Source organism: Anabrus simplex, chromosome 8, assembly GCF_040414725.1.
Source record: "Anabrus simplex isolate iqAnaSimp1 chromosome 8, ASM4041472v1, whole genome shotgun sequence".
In the NCBI taxonomy this organism is placed as follows: domain Eukaryota; kingdom Metazoa; phylum Arthropoda; class Insecta; order Orthoptera; family Tettigoniidae; genus Anabrus; species Anabrus simplex.
Genome location: NC_090272.1, coordinates 140,096,286 through 140,120,336, shown reverse-complemented (window position 1 = coordinate 140,120,336; position 24,051 = coordinate 140,096,286). Strand labels below are relative to the sequence as shown.

At 40.2% G+C, this 24,051-nt stretch overlaps 1 protein-coding gene across 1 annotated transcript in view; it reads right to left on the bottom strand.

Moving 5' to 3' along the window:
* The window catches only part of LOC136879213 (cyclic GMP-AMP phosphodiesterase SMPDL3A), a 580,372-nt gene that overhangs the window by 72,798 nt on the left and 483,523 nt on the right, over positions 1–24,051 (bottom strand). Inside the window, exon 6 of the mRNA XM_068229077.1 lies at positions 17,045–17,225. Within this exon, the coding sequence (XP_068085178.1) occupies positions 17,045–17,225 (181 nt within the window). The remainder of the gene's footprint in view (positions 1–17,044; positions 17,226–24,051) is intronic.

Here is a 24,051-nt window from a genome sequence, read left to right as displayed (position 1 = left end):
ATAATTACCATCGCCACCACCATCTTAATCACAGGCTGAGAACAGAACAGCCTAGTGGATTCCAGGAGAATATCGACAAGAGCATTCGCGATCTGTCAGTAACATATCTGACACAGAGGCGAATGTCGCAACCGGAGGGGTAGGAACTGACTATTGATTGAGGCTATCACATCATCGTTAATTAACGTTATATATGACATTAACCAGCATCCTAGAGATCGTGTCAAGCAGAGACACGAACGTTACAGCCAATCGATGGCTGTGGTTTTGCTGCGGCTCACTAGATGGCACGAACGTTCCTTCTTTTAGTTCAGCGTTCTGTGCTTTATGCGCTTAGTAACAACCGACATTATTACTCAACCTTTATGTTAGGAGACGGTATAACTTAGGGATTTGCTCTTGAGAATGGTAGTTCTTTTGGAGTTATTAATTTTACTTTCAAAATATCGAATAGCCTTAACCTTATTAAAATAACACTGACAGTTAATTGTGGGAGGGAAAGATAGTGACAGAGACGGAAAAATATCGTTTTAGAGGAGCTGAGATGAAGTAATAAACTTTAGTTATAATCATTTATAACTCTCAGTGAACGGAGAAATAAGTTTACTGAACCGCAGTTTGCATTGGGAAGATGTTTCGATACTGCTTATGCTTAAAAAGAAAACAATGTAGATATAGAAAATGACAACTGAAATTGCTAGTTCTGGGGGTCAGTGGTAATGTGCGTAAGACCTGTAGCTATATCCCGGGTACAGTACCTCGACATTTACATTTAAACGACCGTGGAAAAACCCACCAAATCACCCTCGTCTATCCGTTGTTTTCTACAAACATCCCCACCTAACTATCGTTCAGATTTAGGCTTCTCTTTTCACTCCACGAAATTAATACTCGTTCCGGATCACTACTTGAAATTTACCGCATCGAACAAATACCTACAGCCATTCATTACTGGTCATTGCTTCGAGATTGTGAAATACGATCCCGATAGATATTATAAAGTTTTGCTCGTGTAGGACGTTTAAAACAGCCTACCATAAATCCCTCCAGAGTACATACAATTGACTCCAATGAATCTAAGAGTGAATGACGTGTGAATGAAACCAAAATTTACGTATTAGGTATAAGTATCTTAGGCTATACTATTTTCGTTTTTACTATTAATTAAGACTATGCACTGTTCCTAGAAATGGATAACATAGTAACATCGTTTTTAGTAAACTCAGATTATAACACAGTAATATTCAGTTAATTTCTTCTTGCCTCATATTAGAATAGGTTTTAACTTTAAGCTAGTCAGTAAATATATATGTAAATATATGTATTCTTTGTATTGTTTTGTGTACGTTACCATACGCTAATAATAATTTCCATATCTTTCTGTTATTGTCCAATCTCTATTTATCCCACAATTTCATCAATAGTAATCTTAATTAATTTTATTATAGTTACTCCTTATGCAGCAGTCCCTGTTATGATTGGTGTGAAAATATCGCTCATAGGGTTGGTTGGTGCATGCATTTCAGTGGGATTAGCAGACTGAAATGCGATAGCAAATTCTGGCTTGGTGAGGAAAGCAATGGGAAACTACTTCACTCCTCATTTCCCTAGTATGCCTATTCAGTGACGCCTTTGATAGCCTTTGGTGGAGCTGTGAAGGATCAGGCCAGCCTTCGGGCTGAATACCCAACATACAACACACAGTTACTCCCTATCTGACTTACCCATCTTATCTGATAAACTATAATTGATTACCATGATATTTTTAATTATTGCTGTAAAAGTCAAAAAATTCATGTGGTTAAGTGTAAGAGAGAGTCAAGAGCCCTAACTTCGTCACTTTATAAATAAATAAATAAATAAATAAATAAATAAATAAATAAATAAATAAATAAATAAATAAATAAATAAATAAATAAATAAATAAATAAATAAATAAATAAATAAATAAATAAGTAGGGTTCGTTTGACACTGCCTGTCGTACGATATCGGCATTTAAATCATATCTCGTGACATACTCGGCGTTTACTCGACTAAATAAATTAAAATTCAGCAGTACTGTAGTTCATACAAGAGAGCTCCAAACAGTTCACCATCTGGTAGTCCTCCTCAGTTACATCCCCATCTGATCGTCGTCATAAGATATGGCTGAGTCGATGCGACATAAAACCAATTAAAACCCCCGAGCGAAAACAAAGAACAAACAACCTAACCGAACGTGGTCAAAAGGATATTTTCTGGCTCTTTGGAACATATCCCTTTTGTGACTCACAGGATAGCCAAAGGAAAGATACCACTTCGAAACGTCGTTGACATCTGTTCTTTCAACTAGGTTTATAGTAAATATACAGGATTCATGGGGGCTAAAGCAATCATTTTGCAATCTTATTTGAGTTCATACACTCTGTGTACTTTTCAAGTAAGCAATTCCACCAAAGAAAATTTTTTCTCACACGCTTATGATCGTATGTCGTAGTAGAGCAAAGAACTTTTCTACCTAGTTAAAAATCCCGGCGTCCACACAAGTCATATTTTGTCCCCGCATCCATCGGAAAACAAACGCCGCGAGTCATGAGTATAAATTCTCATCTGAACTGACATTATTCCAGCAGTAAAGCCCTTTCGAAAAAGATGTTCACAGAACAAAGTATGAATACGGTGCATGCATGCCTTTTCCGGTTTCACTAAGAGACGGCGCCCGCGTACAGTACGCGGCGTATGAATTTGACACATTCGTCAATTTGTTCGTTTGACTTTAACCTATCAACATACACAAGTTAAGTCCGACAAACACTAGCGGATGTGTTGTATCATTCAGTGATTATGTCGACGTTTGTGTCTGAAAAAGAACCTTTGCGGAGCGCATTGCTTTTCTTATTTAATTAAAAGAAAAAAAGGCTGTGCAATATCATCTTTGTTATTTGCTTTATGTCGCACCGACACAGATATGTCTTATGGCGACGATGGGATAGGAAATGCCTAGGAAGTAGAAGGAAGCGGCCGTGGCCTTAATTAAGGTACAGCCCCGGCATTTGCATGGTGTGAAAATGGGATTACTGGATACTGGCCGCACTTAAGCGACTGCAGCTATCGAGCTCGGTTGCAAAATCATCGTTTGCTGGTAGAAACATATGGTGAACCCGCTCCATCGATTAGAACATGTGAGACATGGTTTCGGCAATCTAAACGTGGTGATTTTGATGTGAAAGACAGTGCACGCTCTGGTAGACCACAAAAGCGTGAAGACGAGAATTGAACTCTTGAATCCCGGCAAAAGCGTTAGCGCACAACGCTATCGCCAAAAAATAATTAATTTAAATTACGCATTGATTGAAAGAGGACCGGAATGGGCCAGAATAAATGGAAAACTGATTATATTAGACGACAATGCGCCGTCTCACACAGCAAAAGCAGTGACAGACACCTTGAAATCGCTTAGATGGGACATCCTTCCTTACCCACCGTACTTCGACCTGGCGCCATCTGCCTATCACCTCTTCGCATCAGTTGGGCACGCCCTCGCAGAACAGCACTTCAGCAATATCGAGGGAGTTGAAAAATGGCTTGATGAATGGTTTGTCGCAAATTACAATCCATTTTTCTGGTATGGTATTCATAACTTACCTGAAAGATGGACGAAGAGTGTAGAAGCCGATAGCCAATATTTTGAATAAACAAGAAATGCATTTCCCTTGAAAATCACGTGTTTTATTTACCATAAAACTCGGCAAAAACTTATGCATACACCTGATAACTCACAGCAAATGCTTGGAATGATGCTTTTTATTTACAGAAAGATATACCTGAGTGAGGATACGTCACCACGGAGTTTGGTTTGTATCTGAGTGAATAAAGTAAAATATGTTCGTAATTGATTTTGGAAAAAAAAAGATATGAAGTCATCGATAGCGAGGTCTTGGACAGGGTCTCGACTTTTACCTGCTCATCACCTGAATTCCACCACTTGCCCAAAACTGCCGTTACCGCCAGTACACGAACTCTGAAACCAACAGCTGACCTGCGATTTTCTCTTGGCCATTTCCCGCAAAGGCAACGTCGCAGCACATCAGTAAGCCATATAATAAACAGCTTCAATTGCAAGTACTTTTATTCAGAAGATATTTTTTTAGGTAACGATAACACATTTCAAAAAGTTCAGTCTGTCCATTTCGCCATTTTGCCATTTTACGATTTTCTTCTGGATGTCTTTATTTAATATTCATATCAGTGTCTGGCAAGGAACTAGAGAGGACACTATTTAGCCGAATGTAAGAGTCTGTACTCTTCTCAAGATGAATTATGAGTGTGATTTCCCACATGCCGAGACAAAACATGATCACACGTCAGTGTTAAAAGTTTGGCTTTACATTTCTACTTCTTCCAGCATCCCCAAACCTGATCATAAGTATATTTCACTTTCCTGTATTGTCTGAATATTATATGTTTAAAAAGTAGGAGTATCTGACCCCTTTCACTATGCATTACTTTTACACTGTTCTCGATCTTCAGTATCCTAAACGTCTAACAGCACTTTTCAGTACCTTACTTTCTCGGCGCTAGGTTCACCACAACTATGCTCTTCTCTGCCGCCAGGTTCAAGCTAGCCAGACGCACTAGTTTTTCTACCTGAAGGGTAAGTTGAGGAATTCGGGAACGGGGATGGGTGGACACTTCTTCGACCTTTTCTGAATTTCGGAGTTCGTGTCCGTTCTCCCGGACTGGAACCCGAAGGTAAAAAGGAAAAATGGAAACCCAGCATTCGTGGTAAAAATATAACCACCTTGAGGCACTGGAGGAAGGAAAGCCCTGGAGTGAAATAAAGAGGTTGGTCGTCAGTAGTACCATAATGTGACACTTTGCTTATGGCCCGTGTTTCACAAGTTACGTCAGGAATCAATAATTCGCTCTGGTGTGTGGATTACATAGTCACGTATTTGCGAATATAATATTAAACATTTCTCTGCAATCTCTGTCTGTACGTTTCTAAAAGTTAGTTTCCCGATCACTTTCATCACAAGGATGAGTGGCAGAGTGTCGGCCTGCGGATCCGAAGTTTGCGGGTTCAAATCCAGCAGAGGCAGTGGCCTATCTGAAAGGTAGAATGAAGTACAATCGACAATCCATGATGTACAATGCTGGCATATACGAGATTGGTGACACTTTTAAAATTCAGCCATATATAGCCTAACAAAGAATTGGATTTATATGTCATCTGGTAGAATAAAAATGGAACGACAAAATTGATGCACAAGCAGCCTAAATGACATCAAATGAAAATGCTTAGTTATGGTAGATGAGTCAGTACGATAATAATAATAATAATAATAATAATAATAATAATAATAATAATAATAATAATAATAATAATAATAATAATAATAATAATAATCACAAGTAAATATGAATCTGAGTGAATAACCTACAATATGCTCGCAGTTCTAAAGTAGTTTCTTTTACAATTTGTTTTACCTCGCGCAGACACAGATAGGTCTTATGGCGACGATGTGATAGGAAAGGCCTAGGAGTGGGAAGGAAGCGGCCGTGGCCTTATTAAGGGGAAGCTCCAGCATTTGCCTGGTGTGAAAATAGGAAACCACGGAAAACCATCTTCAGGGCTGCCGACAGTGGCGCTCGAACCCACTATTTCCCAAATCCAAGCTCACCTAAAGTACTGTATTATGGGATAGGCACTAAAAAGAGGAGCTGAAGACTGACTGACTGACTGACTGACTATTTATATACAAGTATATTTAATTAAGCCTATTGAATTGTATTAGTGAAAATACGCAGCCTGTTTGCAGTCATTCGACCGGGTCAGGAATGGAATGAATGAAACCCCCATCTTGCGGCGAGGATAGGAATTGTGCCGCTTGCCGAAACCTGTCGCACTCCTCTGGAGCAATGATTAATGAATGACAGATGAAATGAAATGATATTGGAGTGTGTTGCTGGAATGAGATATGACAGGGAAAACCGGAGTACCCGGAGAGAAACCTGTTCCGCCTCCCCTTTGTCCAGCACAAATCTCACATGGAGTGACCGGGATTTGAACCACGGAATCCAGCGGTGAGAGGCCAGTGCGCTGCCACCTGAGCCACGGAGGTTCTTCTGAATTGTATTAGTAAAAGTTAATAATTAAGCCGAATTAGAAATAAATCAAACAATTATCCTAAGAGGGTGGTTGAATATCGCAACGATGTTCTTAAAAAGGAAAGCAAGCACTCAAGAAGCAAGCTTTCATCAACTATCATCATAGACCCATTTTTCACGTCAAATTTCCCAAATGCAAATTGGGACTCGAACCACAGCTTTGTGAAAAGCCAGTGGCTATACCATTTGGCTATCATACCTCCTCTTATGAAGATTTTTTTCATAAATTGATTATAATATGTGCAGTAGAATCCCGTTAATACAAACTAATTGGATTTTTCGGATTAGGAAATTTTTAAGACTAACCAGAAAATCTATCTTAGAATTCAGAACTGAAGGAAGTGAAGCTGAGGCTTCAAACGACGTCAGCGAACTGTTCATGAAGAAATCGTAGAAGAAAACTGGGAAGAGCCTCGCAGGCATTAAAAGTCCAGGCGAAGCATGTGACTCCAACAAGAGTCTCCTTGGGCTCCTTGGGGATGAGGAAGCAACTGAAATTGACGTTAGCGAGTGAAGTGCAGATGAAGAACATCAAGTGCATATCATAGTAATGGCGCAGTGAGATTCTGGAGTTCATGAGGAAGAGAATGAGATTAGGGTTCGGACATTCATGAACTGTTCCCAGTCTTTCATTTTAGCTATTTGTTCGAATTAAGCACGAATTGGACATTTCTGATCATATTTAGCCTTGTTTTATAAGATATATAAATGCATTTGTTACTATTTTAACTGCTTTGTTCATAATTAAATCATTTTAGTTGTTTAATGTCATATTTTGCACGAAAAAATGTACTGTACTTTGAATGTGATGTCCGATGTTTCTTGCGTAAATGTGACATTGTGAAGAAACTTGAAGCTCGGCCCTCAAAACTGAATAGTTCACACTTATGGGTGTCTTGTCTGAGTTTACATCACTAAACAGTAAAATAGATTTTAGAAAATCTTCATTGGGAGCCGTAGCGGTGATTGGGAGTTAGAAGTAGGTGGGGGGGGGGGCGTGGGCAAAAATTTATAGACAACAATAAGTACCCGGGTATGGGATTTATATTGTGTGTGTGTGGGGGGGGGGAACAGCAAAATCGAAAAAAAAAGATGCAAAATGGTGTTTTTAATGCTCTCTGAGCGAATTTCGATAGGGACATAAAGGTTAAGTAATAAAAGTACTAATAAAAATTTCGCCAAAGGAACAATAATTACACAATGTATTACAATTAAATAGAAATTCAGCGTGTTTTCTTTTTTTAATTTTGGCTTTCGGTCTTAACGATCATTTATCCACATACAATGTTGTAAATTCCTGATTATTAAATATGGATTGACAATTTTGTATGTTTCCGATTAATTCATTGACTTTGATGAATTATTGAACTTATACATTTAGGACGAACACAAACACCCAGTCCCAGAGCCGAGGAAATTAACCAGACGAAGTTAAAATCTCCGAACCGGCCGGGAATAGAACCCGGGACCTCAGTGACGAAAGGCCAGCACGCTAACCATTTAGCCATGGAGCCGGACATTCGGCGTGATTATACAACTACAATGTCACTTAGTATTCGACAACGCACTAACAAAGTAACTGACACTAGATAGAATTGCAACCGAGTGACACTGCCAGACTGATGAATGCGCGTGGCAAGCGGGTGAATTTTAGCTTATTATCCATGACCTTGGCAAAAATATACCCCTGTTACCCTGCCTGATAGCACTACACGCTGCTGTGCTGTATGAATCGGTTAGCCGCAACGATAGACATTTTGTATTTCCACTAAGTATTTTTCTCAATAATTAAACAAATTAAAGGAAAGAATTAGGTGCAAAAACAATAAGGACTGAACAAATGACTTTTAAAAATAATTCCTAGTTTCCGGGGATTTTTAAAATAACTGTTAGGGTTTCAGTCTGTCGAAATTAAGAGAAAGATCTGGTGGCTAAAATGGAATAATTTTTTTTCTCCATGTAGTGGAGTGGGGGGGGGGGTGGCACTACAACCCCCCTCCCCAAATCGTCACTATTGCTTCAGATTAAGACTTGCAGTCTGGGTATTTACGTGCACTGGACTGTCACCCTTGTTACGAGTCAAGGAAATACCACAAGATCTTATCTGTCTTAGCACTTGTGATCCCTTCAGATGGTGTCTAAATTCCTTTCCTTTCTTCACCTTAAAAAAAAAAATCCACGCTTCATTTCATTAACTGATAAAGTTGACATAAGGGTAACGTGATAATGTTAAAATAAGAAATTGCGGTGTTCGGAGAGGAATGCTTCTCTTCCTTCCTTCCTTCCTTCCTTCCTTCCTTCCTTCCTTCCTTCCTTCCTTCCTTCCTTCCTTCCTTCCTTTTTTCTTTCTTTCTTTCTTTCTTTCTTTCTTTCTTTCTTTCTTTCTTTCTTTCTTTCTTTCTTTCTTTCTTAATCCAATTACCCTCCAGGGTTGGTTCTTCACTCGGACTCAGCGAAGGATCCCACCTCTGCCGCCTCAAGGGGAGTGTCCTGGAGTATGAGACTTTATGTTAGGGGTTAAACTGGGGAGGAGGACCAGTACCTCGCCTAGGCGGCCTCACCTGCTATGCTGAACAGGGGCCTTGTGAGGGGATGAGAAGTTTGCAAGGGAGAGACAAGGAATCGGCCGTGGCATTTAGGTACCATCGCGGCATTTTCCTGGAGGAGAAGTGGGAAACCACGGAAAACCACTTGGAGGATGGCCGAGGAAGGAATTGGAAACCTCTCTACTCAGATGACCGGCCCTTGAACCACTTTTCGAATTTCGTGGCAGAGCCGGGAATCGAACCCGGGCCTCCGAGGGTGGCTGCTAATCACAATAACCACTACACAACAGAGGCGGACGTAATGCTTCTCTACCCAAGAAAAAATCCTCTTCTGCAAAGTGTGTGGAGTTAGTAAGTGCTTTAAAGCGTTTTAGTGTCCAAAAGTGTAGAGACACTGCTTGACACGAAAATGCTGAGATAAATGGGGAATAAGAGGTATGTATTTCCCCCCTCTATTTTTCTTCATTTAAATATTTTGTGCCCACGGCGACTGACGACGCATTCATTCCGGTAACTGATACGATTTTCATTTTGCAGGAGCAGCGATGAGGTCTCGGTCACCATTGTGTAAGACTGCAACATTAATTTAAATTATCTTTGGTAATGATCACAATAAATTTAATGGTTGATAATGAATTTATGAAAGAGACTAGTGGAATTCAGGTAAAAGAACTAGTAAGGAAATTAATTAATAAGAGGCAAAAATCATTTTTTGGAAGTACATACTGAATGTTTGTTCATATTTTTCATTCTTTGGGTCATATTCAACTATTTTTAACCCTAGAATACTAACATTATTCGCTAGTTGCCCAATACTAACACACGTAAAATTTACGTGAATGTCCATATCCACGCTAAAACAATAAGCAAACTCCACATTGTTGCCAGAAGTAATATATTATTTAAGAATTACGAAGTATAGTTTGAATTATGTTGTTAGTAAAGAATAATTCAAACCACTAAGTGGATCAGCTTCTACGTTCTACTTAGGTCCTGGCCGGATATGAACTATGTTCCTTTTGGGTATTTTCCTGTGTTTAAATCAGTTATTTTCCATGTACGCCCATCCTTACCAAAGAGTTTATCCACTTCATAGTCAATAAAAAGCTGTTCGAGAGGTTGAGAGGCTGAAGCCGAGCTGTTTGAAGTAGTCGCTTCTGTTATTCTCTTCCTAGTTCCTTTCTGAGATTTCCCTTTCTATGGTCGCTCAGTTTGCTGAGTTTCAACAGAAGATCGTAAATCTGGATCACAGTCGAGATTATCTTCGGAACCATCGTCACTGGGCGAATAGTTCGGATCGTCTTCGTAGAGTCTTCGTGCACAGATTCAGTTTCTAAATGGTTGTCTTCCCCGCTCTCATCTTCACCCAGCTCGTCAAGAATACGGCAAATAAACTCCTTCTACTTCACTCTTATCCAGTGTGTCCTGGATGGCCACATGCCTATTAACTATAGAGCAATCGTCCGGAATGAACAACTTGCCCGCATTCAGGTACCTGTTACTGATAGGCAAGTTTTACGTACCGTACCAACGATAATCGTCAATACTAAATATACGTAAAAATAAAAGCAGTGACTTAACGAAAATGAACTATCCCGGCATTCACTCCTCACACATGCATTTAAATACTATGTGACATCATTCACAATGATCAGTGGAAGCACTGCATTGGAGTGGTTTTGTAGGGGGTGACGCGGGAAGGAAGCAGTGTGCAGTTACATGACACATACACGTTCATTTTTCGTATATTAGTATTCTAGGGTTAAGAGCATATTTGAACACATATTTGGACGAATATTTATGTTCTACACATCCGAATCCTAATGATAACAAAGCAAATGACCACATTAAGCAACTGGTTTCCACATTCAGACGCCGAACTTGCCGTAAGCTACGTACACCAACATTCAACTGCTACGCTTACTGAAATGGCGTATGGCTTTTAGTGCTGGGAGTGTCTGAGGACAAGTTCGGCTCGCCAGATGCAGGTATTTTGATTTGACTCCCGTAGGCGACTTGCGCGTCGTGGTGGTGGTGGTGGTGATGATGATGATGATGAAATGATGATGGAAACGACACATACACCCAGGCCCCGTGCCAGGGGAATTAACCAATTATGGTTAAAATTCCCGACTCTGCCGGGAATTGAACCAGAGACCCCTGTGACCAAAGGCCAGCACGCTAACCGTTTAGCAATGGATGGTGGTGATGGTGATTATTGTTTTAAGAGGAAGTACAACTAGGCAACCATCCTCTTTAGCAATGGAGCCGGACGTTACGCTTACTGATGTGATGTTTATGAAACGCCGGTTGAATATTGCATCATCCAGCAGGTTCAAGACACGGGCCGACTTTCTAGAGAAAAGTGATCGATGCACAACGGTTCTGCCGTGATATTTGCATAAATATTAGCGATCCAAACTATCAGAACCCCTGCAATGTATGCAACTCATCAACTTAACTGTAGAGCTGCTAGATAACCCTTGCGCCTTGTTCAAATACGTTTGCATTCTAACCTATTCCTGCCTATAATTCCCATCTCTAAACCAACGTTAATTCTAAGCGCATTCTTTCCTTTAATTCTTTAAAATAAAATGAGGTTTTCAAAATCCAGTTCGGATTAACCGGACTCTCGCAATAGTCATACTCCACTGTACCTTCAGAGGGTGAACAATAATATCGCCGCTTAAGAATGGAAACCTCATATCTGCAATTTTTTCGAAATACTATACTGACAGCACTATACCTCCGGATCATTCTATGGAGACCACGTAACCAAATATCCAATATAATTGCGTAAACTGTACCAACTCGTATGTTATGACACTTCGCTAAGTGCAAACTTAAATTCTTATCAGAACAAAATTTAATATTTTGTACTAAAAAGTATAATTATTATGAAATTTAATCCATAATTTGTTAATACCTCAACCTCTAATTCCCCTCCGTCTCAATTAAACAGAGTTTTTGACTACAGAAAGTCCCTCACCCCCGTACATGCAACCATAATCGGAGCAAGGGAACGGGCTTCAGTACAAATGCAGTTGCAGGGGTAACGATTAGCAGCTTATATAAGTACAGAAAACCTTCTCAAAGTTACTCAGGTGGCAGTAGAGGACTACAACAGACATAATCTGTCTAAATTATTAATAAAATCACCAATTCACAATCATTGACAATTAGAATCTAAGGATGTTCTTGTATAACGAAACACATCATTATCTTTTTAAAACAATGTGTAATTTTTTAAATTACTGTGTGTTATAGATGTTATAATTAGTGTTTTCGACAGACTGAGTCCACACTGAAAATTATGGTTTCCTTCTTAACGAAATCATTTGCATTAGCACAATTGTGTTTTTCATTTTCAACCATAGGACAGTTTTCAAGCTCTCCTGTAAAATCAGGTTTCTATTACATGTAATGACACCATTCTTCAGTGACGACAAGCACTTTAATTTAATGTTGAATTAAAATTTGGTCTCGCGGGAGTGCTTTAACGCGGCGAAACCCAACGACACGGTGTTGTTACAATTACACATTCTCAAATGTCACCGATCTCAGCCAGGATCAAACTCACTATCTTCAGAAGAGAAGGACAATATTAAAAGTGAAGACCTTCCACTTTAGGACGTTTTAAATATATTTAGGTGAGATCATAAAGCCCAATTTATTTTTCACCTCATCACTCAGTCATTGAAAGCAATTAGAAGCTGCATACTACCTTACTTTTATTTTTGTCAAAGCAATTCTGTGTAACAACTCGCGGTAGGTTATAGCATCTCGGAAAAATAGCGCTAAAATGTTGGATATGAAAGTAATAAAAAGAATTGGAACAAAAGGAATTCTCTCTCTCTTCTGTTTTAGCTGTTTGCAATGGATTTTTATGTCGGATGCACATAAAAAGTCTGATTTTATTGTTAAGAGGAACAGGAAGGTACTATTGTTGCTGTTATTACTGTCAGTGTAGAAGCGTTGGTAATCAGTGAAATAACTTCCAGAAAGCAAGATCACAAGTTTGAACCTGGCCAACTCCCTCTCTGGATTAGTGGTAGAGTGTCGGCCTCTGAATCCTTAAATCATGGAGGTTAAATCCGGCGGGGTAGGCGGATGTTTTTACGGTTGAGAAAAGCTCTTTCGGTACTCCATATCCTATGATGTCGACATATGAAAGGTATCTGGTGACACATTTGATATTTTCCCAACACAATTAATTGATTCCCAGATATAGATCGCCCGATAGAGTTCTAGTTTCGCTGCCAACTTGTAGCATAAACTGGAACGTCGAAATTTATACGTAGGCAGTTTAAATAGTGCCATCAAAATGCTTGTACAATATAGTTCAGTTATATTATTATTATTATTATTATTATTATAATTATTATTATTATTATTATTATTTTCGAAACCCACTGTCGGCAGTCATGAAAATGGTTTACCGTGGTTTCCTAATTTCATACCAGGCAAATGGTGGATCCGGAGTTGGTCGTGCTGTTAGGGTCGCTTAGCTGTGAGCTTGCATTCTGGAGGTAGTGGGTTCGAACCCCACTGTGGGCTGCCATGAAGATGGTTTACCGTGGTTTTCCATTTTCACACTAAGTAAAATGCTGTGGGCTGTTTCTTAATTAAGGCCACGCCGCTTCCTCCCCACTCCTAGCCCTTTGCTATACTTTCGTCGCCATAAGACCTATCTGTGTCGGTGCAATGCAAAGCTAACTGTAAATAATAATAATAATAATAATAATAATAATAATAATAATAATAATAATAATAATTATACACAGTGTCGGCATCTGAATTCCACAATTACGGATTCAAATCCATTCGAGGTAGTGGGATTTTTATGGGTGCTTAAAAGTTCTACGGCGCTCCATATATGATGTCGACATGTAAAAAATACCTGGTGACACGTTTGGTGTAGGTAAGTTCCACGAATGTTCAAAGGCGGAGAAACCGACTGCTCGCAATATCGTTCACGTCAGCGAATACAAGATCAATATACATATCAGGCATGCACCATAAAAGAAGTGTACCTGTCGGCGTCCTGTTTCGTCCCTGAAGGTTTCTCATTTTCATTACATCGAGCAGCACTAGCTACAATGATGCTATCCCGAAGACAGAATGGAACATGAGGTTTGACAGGGAAGCTGACTAGGTACGATCTAATTAATAACCACCCTCCTCCTCCTCCTATTCCTACTCCCCCTCAACATCATCCGCCTAGTTTGACAGACAAAAATGTCAAAGTTTATAATGTTCATGTTCCGTGTTGATGACAATATAATTATTGTAAACAAATTATGTAATCCACCTAATCAATACAATATAAAATTAGTACTCCAATTTATTTTAATCACTAGCTGACGTACCCGTGCTTCGCTACGGGATTTTCAGAAAGACTGTATTTGTGTTTTTCCTACCGGAAGTCGTCAGTAGGAATGTAGCGATTAAAAGCAATGTTATTATATAAAATACTCGATCAAATGAAAAACTGCACATTTTCTCACTTTTAGCGAACGGTGCCGAACTAACAGTCCACAGACCGCAGACAGCCGTGAACACTTCTCTGCCATTATTCCGTTAAATGTGCACACTGCTCATTCCAATCAGTGCCTCAGAGTAGGGATTGAATAGCTCGAACGCTATGGTGAACCAGTTTGTTACGTATCAGTAGTATCAAAAAATTTATGAACCAGAGAACGGCATGCTAAAGAAGAAAGTTAACTTAACTCCCCAGCTACTTCCCGCCAATATTCAGGCAGGCTGTTATTTTCAGTGCGAATGGGCGAGTTGGCCGTGCGGTTAGGGTCGCGCAGCTGTTAGCTTTCATCCGGGAGGTAGTGGGTTCGAACCCCACTGTCGACAGCCCTAAAGATGGTTTTCCGTGGACTCCCATTTTCACACCAGGAAAATGCTGGGGCTGTAACGTAATAAAAGCCAGGGCTGCTTCCTTCCCACTCCTAACCCTTTCCTATCCCATCGTCGCCATGAGTCCTATCTGTGTCGGCGCGACGTATAGCAAATTTAAAAAAAAAATGTCGGTATACAGCAGTAATCCCATGTATCGGAGGCGAGTGGCAACAGAGACACAAAGCACATCACAACAAACAATGGTCAATGTAATGTTATTGTTGATCAATGCTCTGAGCTTTCTGTATTGTAGGCCTTCACATTCAGTTTTCTTTCAACTCCGTAATATTAGGCCGTCTTATAAAATTAATTATAGCATAGACTAATTCCTTATTCCTCGACTTTACATACCGATTTTTATTAGATTCTGTCTACCCATTTTCTCATGGCGGCGCTGAAATGGACCTAGCAACAAAAATACAAATTCATGAGTATCTCCGTTATCATGGTCGGTACAGTAAAAATGTATAAGACATAAATGATCGGAAATGTAATCTATATATATAAAATTGGATGTTGGTATATTTGACGTTAATAGACTCAAAAACTGCTGGACCGATTTCGCTGAAATTTTCAAAATTTTTTCTTATTACATCTGAAAGGGATTATGAAGTGGTTTGAACGAAATCGGTAAGGTTGTTTTATTATTATGAGTAATTTTATGTAATTTGATTAAATTGCAAAGCCGCACCAAGATTAGATCGACTTGATGGACAGACTGTCACTAGGCGACAGCAGCTTACGCTATACCATGATAGTCCGCTAAATGAAATGGCGTATGGTTTTTAGTGCCGGGAGTACCCGGGGACACGTTCGGCTCGCCACGTGCAGGTTTGTAATATATAATTTAGTTATATACTATTTGTCAATAGAACCACTAATAACACAAATATTTGATTATTCAATTTTAGGCCTTCTCCTAAACTGCCATTTCAATCAGCGTGAATAAAATTGTTTATAGCCGAGTTTGTAGCAACTTATTCTCCGACTTTGCATACCGATTTTTATTAATATGGGACAAATAATAACATAAATATTTTAAAATTAAATTTTAGGCCTTCCCCTAAACTACCCTTTCTCTCAGCGGGAAAAATATTATTTATGGCCTAGATTGTAGCGACTTATTCCCAGACATTACATACCGATTTTCATTACATTCTCTTCAGTAGTTTTCTCGTGATGCGTGTACAGACAGACAGACAGACAGACAGACAGACAGACAGACAGACAGACAGACAGACAGACAGACAGACAGACAGACAGACAGACAGACAGACAGACAGACAGACAGACAGACAGACAGACAGACAGACAGACAGACATTACGGAAAAGTAAAAAGTGCATTTCCTTGTTACTATGGGCATGACCGATACAGAAACACCAGTCTTTTCAAATTCTGAGCAATGTACGGACAAAACTCTTTTATATATATAGATGGTACTAATTTCGGCCTATTGATATCAGGCCATCATCAGCCATGAGATCTTAAAACACTAAAAAACTAATTGGCCATAGATATAATTAAAATGGATAGCATAAAACTTCAAAATAGTTCTGATCTAATATTCAATGTCCGCTAAAATAAGTCACTGTCTTGAGGATATAACACAACACTTGAAAATTCTTATGATATGTTGGTATACTTCAATAAATATAAATCAATCAAATGTTCAACAAATTATTTATAGATCTTCAAGATAGTGATTTTCTTGGATGAGTGCTCTAAAGACACGGGCAGATTAGCAACATCGACTCGCAAAGCCCATTTGAGTTTGTCCTCGAAGCGATGTGATTGGCTGATAAAATGATAACGACGTGACGTATCGAATTAATTTTTTTCAAATTATTTATCAGTATGACCAACCCTCTAACGCTCATATACCCGGTTCACGTTACTTCTGACCACTCTGTATATGGCGAAGGCTATGACTGTAACTTGCTTTGTTTTGTGAGAAATTCACGCTAAGTATCTATTTTCATATACTTGTATGACTTTACCAAGAGTGTTCTTGGATGGAACCTACTGACTGAAAGCGAACTCTGAACTGTACCAACAGTTGGAAACGGCTAACGCTTGCATGCGACGCAGGCGGCTGAAGTTTTGTAGACACCTTCTCAGAATGGATAACGCCAGTCTCACGAAGATGTTCTACTCACTCATCAAAAGCTAAAAGACTGGGAGCATATGGGAAACAAATTTAACTTCTGCTGGGATTTCTTATACTGATGTTCTCAGACCGCTCCAAATTTTGTAAAATAGTAAAGTCGTGGTCTCCTCTATCAAAGGTTATTAAATCTCGCAAACCTATTTCACAGGAAAGGAAAGAAAAACTAGTATCAGAGCTCAAAATGTATTGGGAACAAAAGCGAGCATCCAAAAAGAACTAGTCATAAGCACTCCCTAGTGGGCTTAAATCATTATTATATTACATTTACCTTTCTCAAAAGTTGAAATAGCTTCAGGTGGGAGCCAGTTTCTCCACATTTTGGAGATAGCATGATACTTGTCGTTCCTCGGCGGGATGGGATCCTGATGTCCCAGAACAGGGAACACGAACTGACTGCTGAACGTATGTTTCAGAAGATGTGTGAGGTTCTGCAGCAGGATGAGTTCGTGCTCTGGATACCGTGGGTCCTGCTTGTCCATGCGGCTCAGGCCATCCCTGCGAAAACAACCAAAACATGCTTCGGTGAATCTAGATTACATAGTCATATTAAACAGATCATTTCAAGTATTTGTATTATCCTATGATGGTAGTATTTTAATAGTGGCTCTAACACATTGAAGATATTTCGGATACGCAAGGATTGGAAAGAGCTAGGATTGGGAAGGAAGCGGCTGTGGCATTAATAAAGGCAATGTTTCTCAAACTGTGATACGCGTGTCCCTGGAGGCACGCGAGCAGCCTTCAGGAAAAAAGCGAAGAAACATTGAAATATGGAAATAAATAAGTAGAAAGTTAAATATGCATATAAGGAGCCATGATTCATTTTAAAGTTTCACCTGCACTACGACATATCAAAAACCTGTGTCACGCCATGTAGCCACACCAATCCCACTGAAATATTGATGGTTCGTAATGTCTGAATTCCAGAATTAAGTTCGAAAATTTTCATCTTTGTTTATTAATTTGATATTGAGGCTAAAATCTAGTGTTTTGTGAAACTTTCATACAACCAGGCTATCATGTGATTTAAAAAAATGTATTTATTCGGGACGTCGACCTAAGAAGATCTTTTTCCCCTACTTTGCACCATATGTTGTGAAACTGCGTGTGTTTGGAAATGGCGGAACTGTAAAGTGTTGAATGTTCGGAAAGGAACATTAAGGATGAAACAAACACCCAGTCCACAGCCCAGGGATATTAATAATTTACAATTGAAAACCTCTGATCCTGTCGGGAATCGGCGGCCCCGGGTGACAGGCGGACGCGTTGCCCACTACACGGTGGGGCCGGATATCCTGTGATATTTTATTATAATCGGATTACGCTTGGTACAGACACAAACTCTTACATTTCTTGTGATATGTTATAAATTGTATTTAATTTCACAATCTTGTCTTATTTACGATGTGTATTTCAAGGAACGATTTATAATCGATTACAGATTCCTTAATAATTAGCCAAGTACTCATATTTCTTAAACCTATCATTTAGAGATTTTCATTAATTAATTTATTAATGCGCACAATTTGTGAAGCATAACCTTACAAGTACAAAAGATAGTATGCATTTCAGTTCATGCAGAACTCTATGACAGATTTTCCTCGATTTATACACTTATGAACATTGGTAACGTTCACAAATTCTGTCACACAGTTCGCAGATACAATATGAGTTGCGATCATGGTATGATTTTGTCTTACACATTTTATGATGAAAGCCGTGCCCAGCCGAAGAGTCAGAAAGTGACGTAAGTCCTGATTCGCGTCCATCCATGCTTTACTCAAGAAGGCTCAGAATGATTAGACCGAACTAAAAACGACCAGGGTGGTAGAAGAGGCACGAAAAAAACCCTTACTTGTCACTAAGACCCAGGAAAACGCAAACAACTGGCAACATTGACATGTCCATCTAGGAAGAACACTTTTCCCATATATTAAATCAGAAAGGATCCACGGCAGCATATCAAAAGAAAACAATCGAACCTAATGACAGTAATATATGCCTGTTCACCACGGAGGAGGTTCACAACAGCGCGTCTAGTCTGAAAAACGGGAAAGCATACGGTCTCGATGGTATCTGTGATGAGCATGTCAAGACAACAGTTAACATATTACTCCCAGCTTTTCCAGACCTAATGAATCTGTGTCTGAAATCAGGGGACATCACAATGTTGTGGAGAACTTCAACAATAAAGGTACTCCACAAAGGAAAAGGAGATATGTGTGACCCTAATTCTAGAAATAAATCTATTAAAGAATTTAGTGAATTTTTCGTGGGGGGTACATTGAACTTTTAGCCATGAGTGAGAAGTATAATCTCTTAATAGTTTGATAATCTATGAATTAAGCTACGGCCTCAGTATTTTTATGGTATAAGATGGGAAACCACGGCAAAACATATTCAGGAATGACGATAGGGGGATTCGAACCCACTTTCTCCTGAGTGCAAGCTCACAGCTACGCGACCGTAAACCCTCGCCTAACTCGCTCGGCATACTTACTGAAATTGCCAAGACGCTAACCATTCAGCCACTGAGACGTACAGGAGATGTGGTAACAAGTTTAGATTAGGTTAAAGCATCTTATTTCAGAATCATCACATTTTGTCGTTTTTCTTCATTCCTGAGCGTCACGACCCTATTAGTGCTTGTAACTTCCACGATGTGCTGTCGCCATCTTGAACGGCCTGAGTTTTCTGTAGGGTGTGCTGGAGAGGTGAACCGGCGATCATATTTATTTGCCCCTTCCATCGGCTCGTAGTTCTTCCCCGTAGTCTTCTGCCTTCGATCTTCCCTTCCAGAATACACTTCTCAAGGTTTTCCCCCATTTAGCCTCAGAATGTGCCTAAAGAAATGAAGTATCCTCTCTCTCACACACACGAGAGGGAACGTGGCTAGGAATTTTCAGTTCCTCGACGATGGGCACATTTGTTCTTGGTGCAGTCCAGAATACTCGTATGCCAATAATAGTTTGTGTCTATAGGTTCTTCTATTTCCATTATTGTTTTTCAACATCATGGATGACATAATAGAGAACATCAAGAAAACCAGTGGTGAACTAAATGCAATGGCTTTCGCTGATGATGTTATGATCTGGGAAGAAACTGAGAAACAAGTACAGTTGAGACTCAATGAATGGAATGTTAAGTTCCAGGAATTCAGTCTCAAGATAAGTGAACCCAAAACGGTAGTGATGGCAATAAACCGAGAGGGACGACCAGCGAATATCATGCTAGGAAACCATCCAATGGAACGTGTGGAAGAATCGGCCGTGTAAAATCCCTAGATCTATTAGCCATATAGAAGCCATGTAGAAGAGCTCTCACTTTTAACAGCAACTATTAACACTCCTCTGGAATCCCGAAGTACCAACAAAATCAATGCTGGTGATGATCGACCAGTGCTTCAGACCAATCATAACCTTTGGTATTGAAACCTGCACCCTCACTAAGGACGACCCATCAAGGTTGCAAGCATCTGAGATGAACTTCCTGAGGTCCACAATTCAAAAAACAAAACTGGACCAGTTAAGGAACGACATAGTTAGAAAGGAAGCTGGGATCGAGACATCACTGTTAGATCGGGTCAGCATGTTCAGATTGGGTTGGTTTGGGCATGTAATGAGGATGGAGCAACAAGGACAGCTTATGTTAACTTGCAGAGACATGCAACAGGAAAACGGATGGTGGGAAGACCAAGATCCCTCTGCATGGACATCGTAAAGATGAACTTTGCAGATCGGGGAAGGGAACTGGAGGACGTTATTAACAATATAATTTATCTCAGTAAGACAGATTGGAAGAGACTCGCCACCAGTACCCGGGAAACTGAAACTCTACAATGATGATGATGATGATGATCTTCTAACAACTTGTAAACGAAGTGTTTGATTTGAGTTGAGGCTATAACACACGCTGGCGCGTGTCTTAACTCGTGGGCCATGGCTGTGAGCAATTTGCCACGTACTACACTGATATAAATTCTTTGATCGTTGAAATATTCAATAAATTGGTCATGCAATTTAGTCATGATTGGGCGCGCCATTTAACGGAGGCAAGGGTTAAGGAAAGACGGAATACAAAAGTGAGGTGACGAAAGTGATAATAATAAGAGGGAAGAATGAGAGAGAAAAAAAGAGATTTATGAGAGAAGTAGCATCTGCTGACGGCTGATATAATATTACGCTGACGGGCAGCGAGCGAGAGTGTTATGTCTGTGTTACACGGCATGCTGGGACGCCCGGGTGTTCTGCTATGTAGGTCATCATGAAGCTGGCGCCGGGCTTAAAGGGGACGCCGCGTGCAGGCCTAGGGTGCTCATGAGCTCATGGGGGCTCAGGAAACAGGATACCACGGGTTCAGACTCTGATTCTACACAAGATTTATTGCTCTCGCCTAGTTACACATAGATACTAGGAGGAGAGAGTTCACAGTTCTTGTCTTTTAAACTGCACGTGTTCTGCCATCTACAAGCCTTGTTATCGCGCACCGAATGCTCTTGGCTATCGCCGAAGGAATTCTATGGCAATTGGATTCATTTCACTCTTATACTTGGTAGTTAATGGAGATCATTTACAATCAATCAATCAATCAATCAATCAATCAATCAATCAATCAATCAATCAATCAATCAATCAATCAATCAATCAATCAATCAATCAATCAATCAATCAATCAATCAATCAATCAATCAATCAATCAATCAATCAATCAATCAATCAATCAATCAATCAATCAATCAATCAATCAATCAATCAATCAATCAATCAATCAATCAATCAATCAATCAATCAATCAATCAATCAATCAATCAATCAATCAATCAATCAATCAATCAATCAATCAATCAATCAATCAATCAATCAATCAATCTGTTTGGAAGAAGATAGTGTATGAATTTTCTGTAGCACATGCTGAATAGTCAGGTGTTTACGCATATTAAATTAGCTGCCGTCTTATCCAGCCCTTACGGCGTGCTGTGAGTTGCCTATTTTGGAAAATTTAACGGCAAGTTTTGGACACCTTATATAAACCAGCCACTTAGTGAAGAGGCTATAAGTCGGATGTCCACGGTTAGTCTCCCAGCTCGTTCAATGATATTAAGCCTCGAATGAGTGCTGGAATAGAAGTATTGAGACAGTAATATAAACCTGAAACTCAGGCAAACTCTAACGAAGCGTTATATCTAGTCAACATCACTCTTAGGTGCAATATCCTGGAATCAAGTTTGCACATTGGACAGAGTAGCGGTCATAGAAATTACAAGAGAAAGTCCAGTAACAAATAATGAAGTCCTAAGAAAATGTTGAACAGAACGAGATTCGATACAAACCATCCAAGATAGAAGTATAAAATATCTGGGTCATTTACAGAGGGAGACAAGTGCAGTTCCTTAGTTGAATGGTCAGCTTAGTGGCCTTCGCTTCAGAGGGTCGAAGGGTTGATTCACGGCCGTGAACCTAACGTTTTCAGGAAATATCTTCACTTTTTTCTGATCGGCGGAGCATCTGGAAGAATTAGTGAATGGTATGGATATACAGTAGTTAGAGCCCTCACGGATGCGGCGCGAAGTTAGTGTTTTGGCGGATGCAAACTGTATGTCAGTGTGGAAAATTTATTTGATAATTTATAAATAACGTTTATTGATTTTCATTCAAATATACTCTAGAAATCTCGAAAAGTCAGTCTTTCATACATTTTGTGCAGTTATTTTTCCTTGCCATTGGTATGGGAGAATTGTGATATATAAAGAGCCTTGAGTCCATGAAGCCGTAAATCTGATCTAAGCCTATCTGGCTCCTGCCCGCAGTTAGTGAAAGGAAGGAACAAAGGTTCCGAAACAGAACTGCTCAATATACTATATCGGTATTTGTCGCAAGAGGAAGCCCTTCATAAACCTGTCACTGTGGGGGCGCTGGTGACAGGTATCAAGCCTATTGTATTATGTTAACAAATCTATCCGTTTCAATACATTAAGTGTAATATATTTACCCAGTGTAGAAAGCCAAAGGCAACGGCCGAGAGGATCCGTCATGCTGACCACACGACACGTCGTAATCTAAGCCTTGGGGCTGAGCAGCGGTCGCTTCGGGACTGTTGCGCCATGGTTTTTTTTGGGTAATATAGAAATAGTTGCAATATCTGCGGATAAATGTTCGCAGATACGGGTGCGGATAAAGAACGTGCGGACGCCTCAGATGAGGATAATACACTGCCTGACCAAAAAGGGTAAGCACCCAGAAGGAGTGGTCCAGTATTATCCCATTTCAGTTTTCGGTATACATGCATACCATTGTGAGTGAATGATTAGACTTACAAGGATCTGTAATGCGTAGAATACCCACCAGAGTGCATTCGTGATGACAACGTCCTGTTGTTAAGTTGTTACCAGTCAACTGCTATAAGTCAGACATTTAAGCAAGACGTGCAGAGAGGACTACGTACAGTACAAAGCACTCGCAATGCCTCGTAGACGCGTTAGACAGTCTATCCGCCAATTGGCAGCAGTTGACAGGGGCCGCATTGTGGGACTGCATGAGGCTGGTTGGTCGTATCGTGCAATTGCCAGACATATGGGCAATTCAGATGTGACAGTGGCCCGATGTTGGACTCAATGGGTACATAAAGGCACCCAATCACGTCATGCAGGTTTGGGTCGACCAAGGAACACCATCCCCAGGGAGAACCGTCGTATGGTGCGCCAAGCATTGCGGGATAGCATTACTTCGGCACTTGCCATCAGTGAACATGTACTGAAGACTCTAACATTCTGCGAGTACCCGCACAGTGTCTCGACTACTCGTATCCGCCGAATTTGGGTCTTACCGACCAATACGTCGGTTGACATTTATACCAGAACATCAACGCCTGCGTTTGGATTGGTGCCTTGCCCAGGAGGCATGAACAGAGGACGACTGGCGTCACATCATGTTGAGTGATGAGTCCCGCTTCTCCATTGCCTCCTTATGATCATTGTGTGCGGGTTTGTCGGCGCCGAGGACAGAGGGCAGATCCTGCACATATTGTGTAAAGACACACAAACGTAATTCCTGGCGTCACGGTGTGGGGAGCCATAGGTTATGCGAACAGGTCACCACTAATAGTGCTTCGGCAGACTGGTGACACAGTGATACGTCACAGACATTCTGCGTCCGCACGTCCTACCCCGTACGGCACAGCAACTTGGAACAGTGTTACAATAAGCTAATGCACGTCCACACACAGCACGTGTGTCTATGGACTGCTTAGAGCATGATGAGGTCCTCCCGTGGCCAGCAA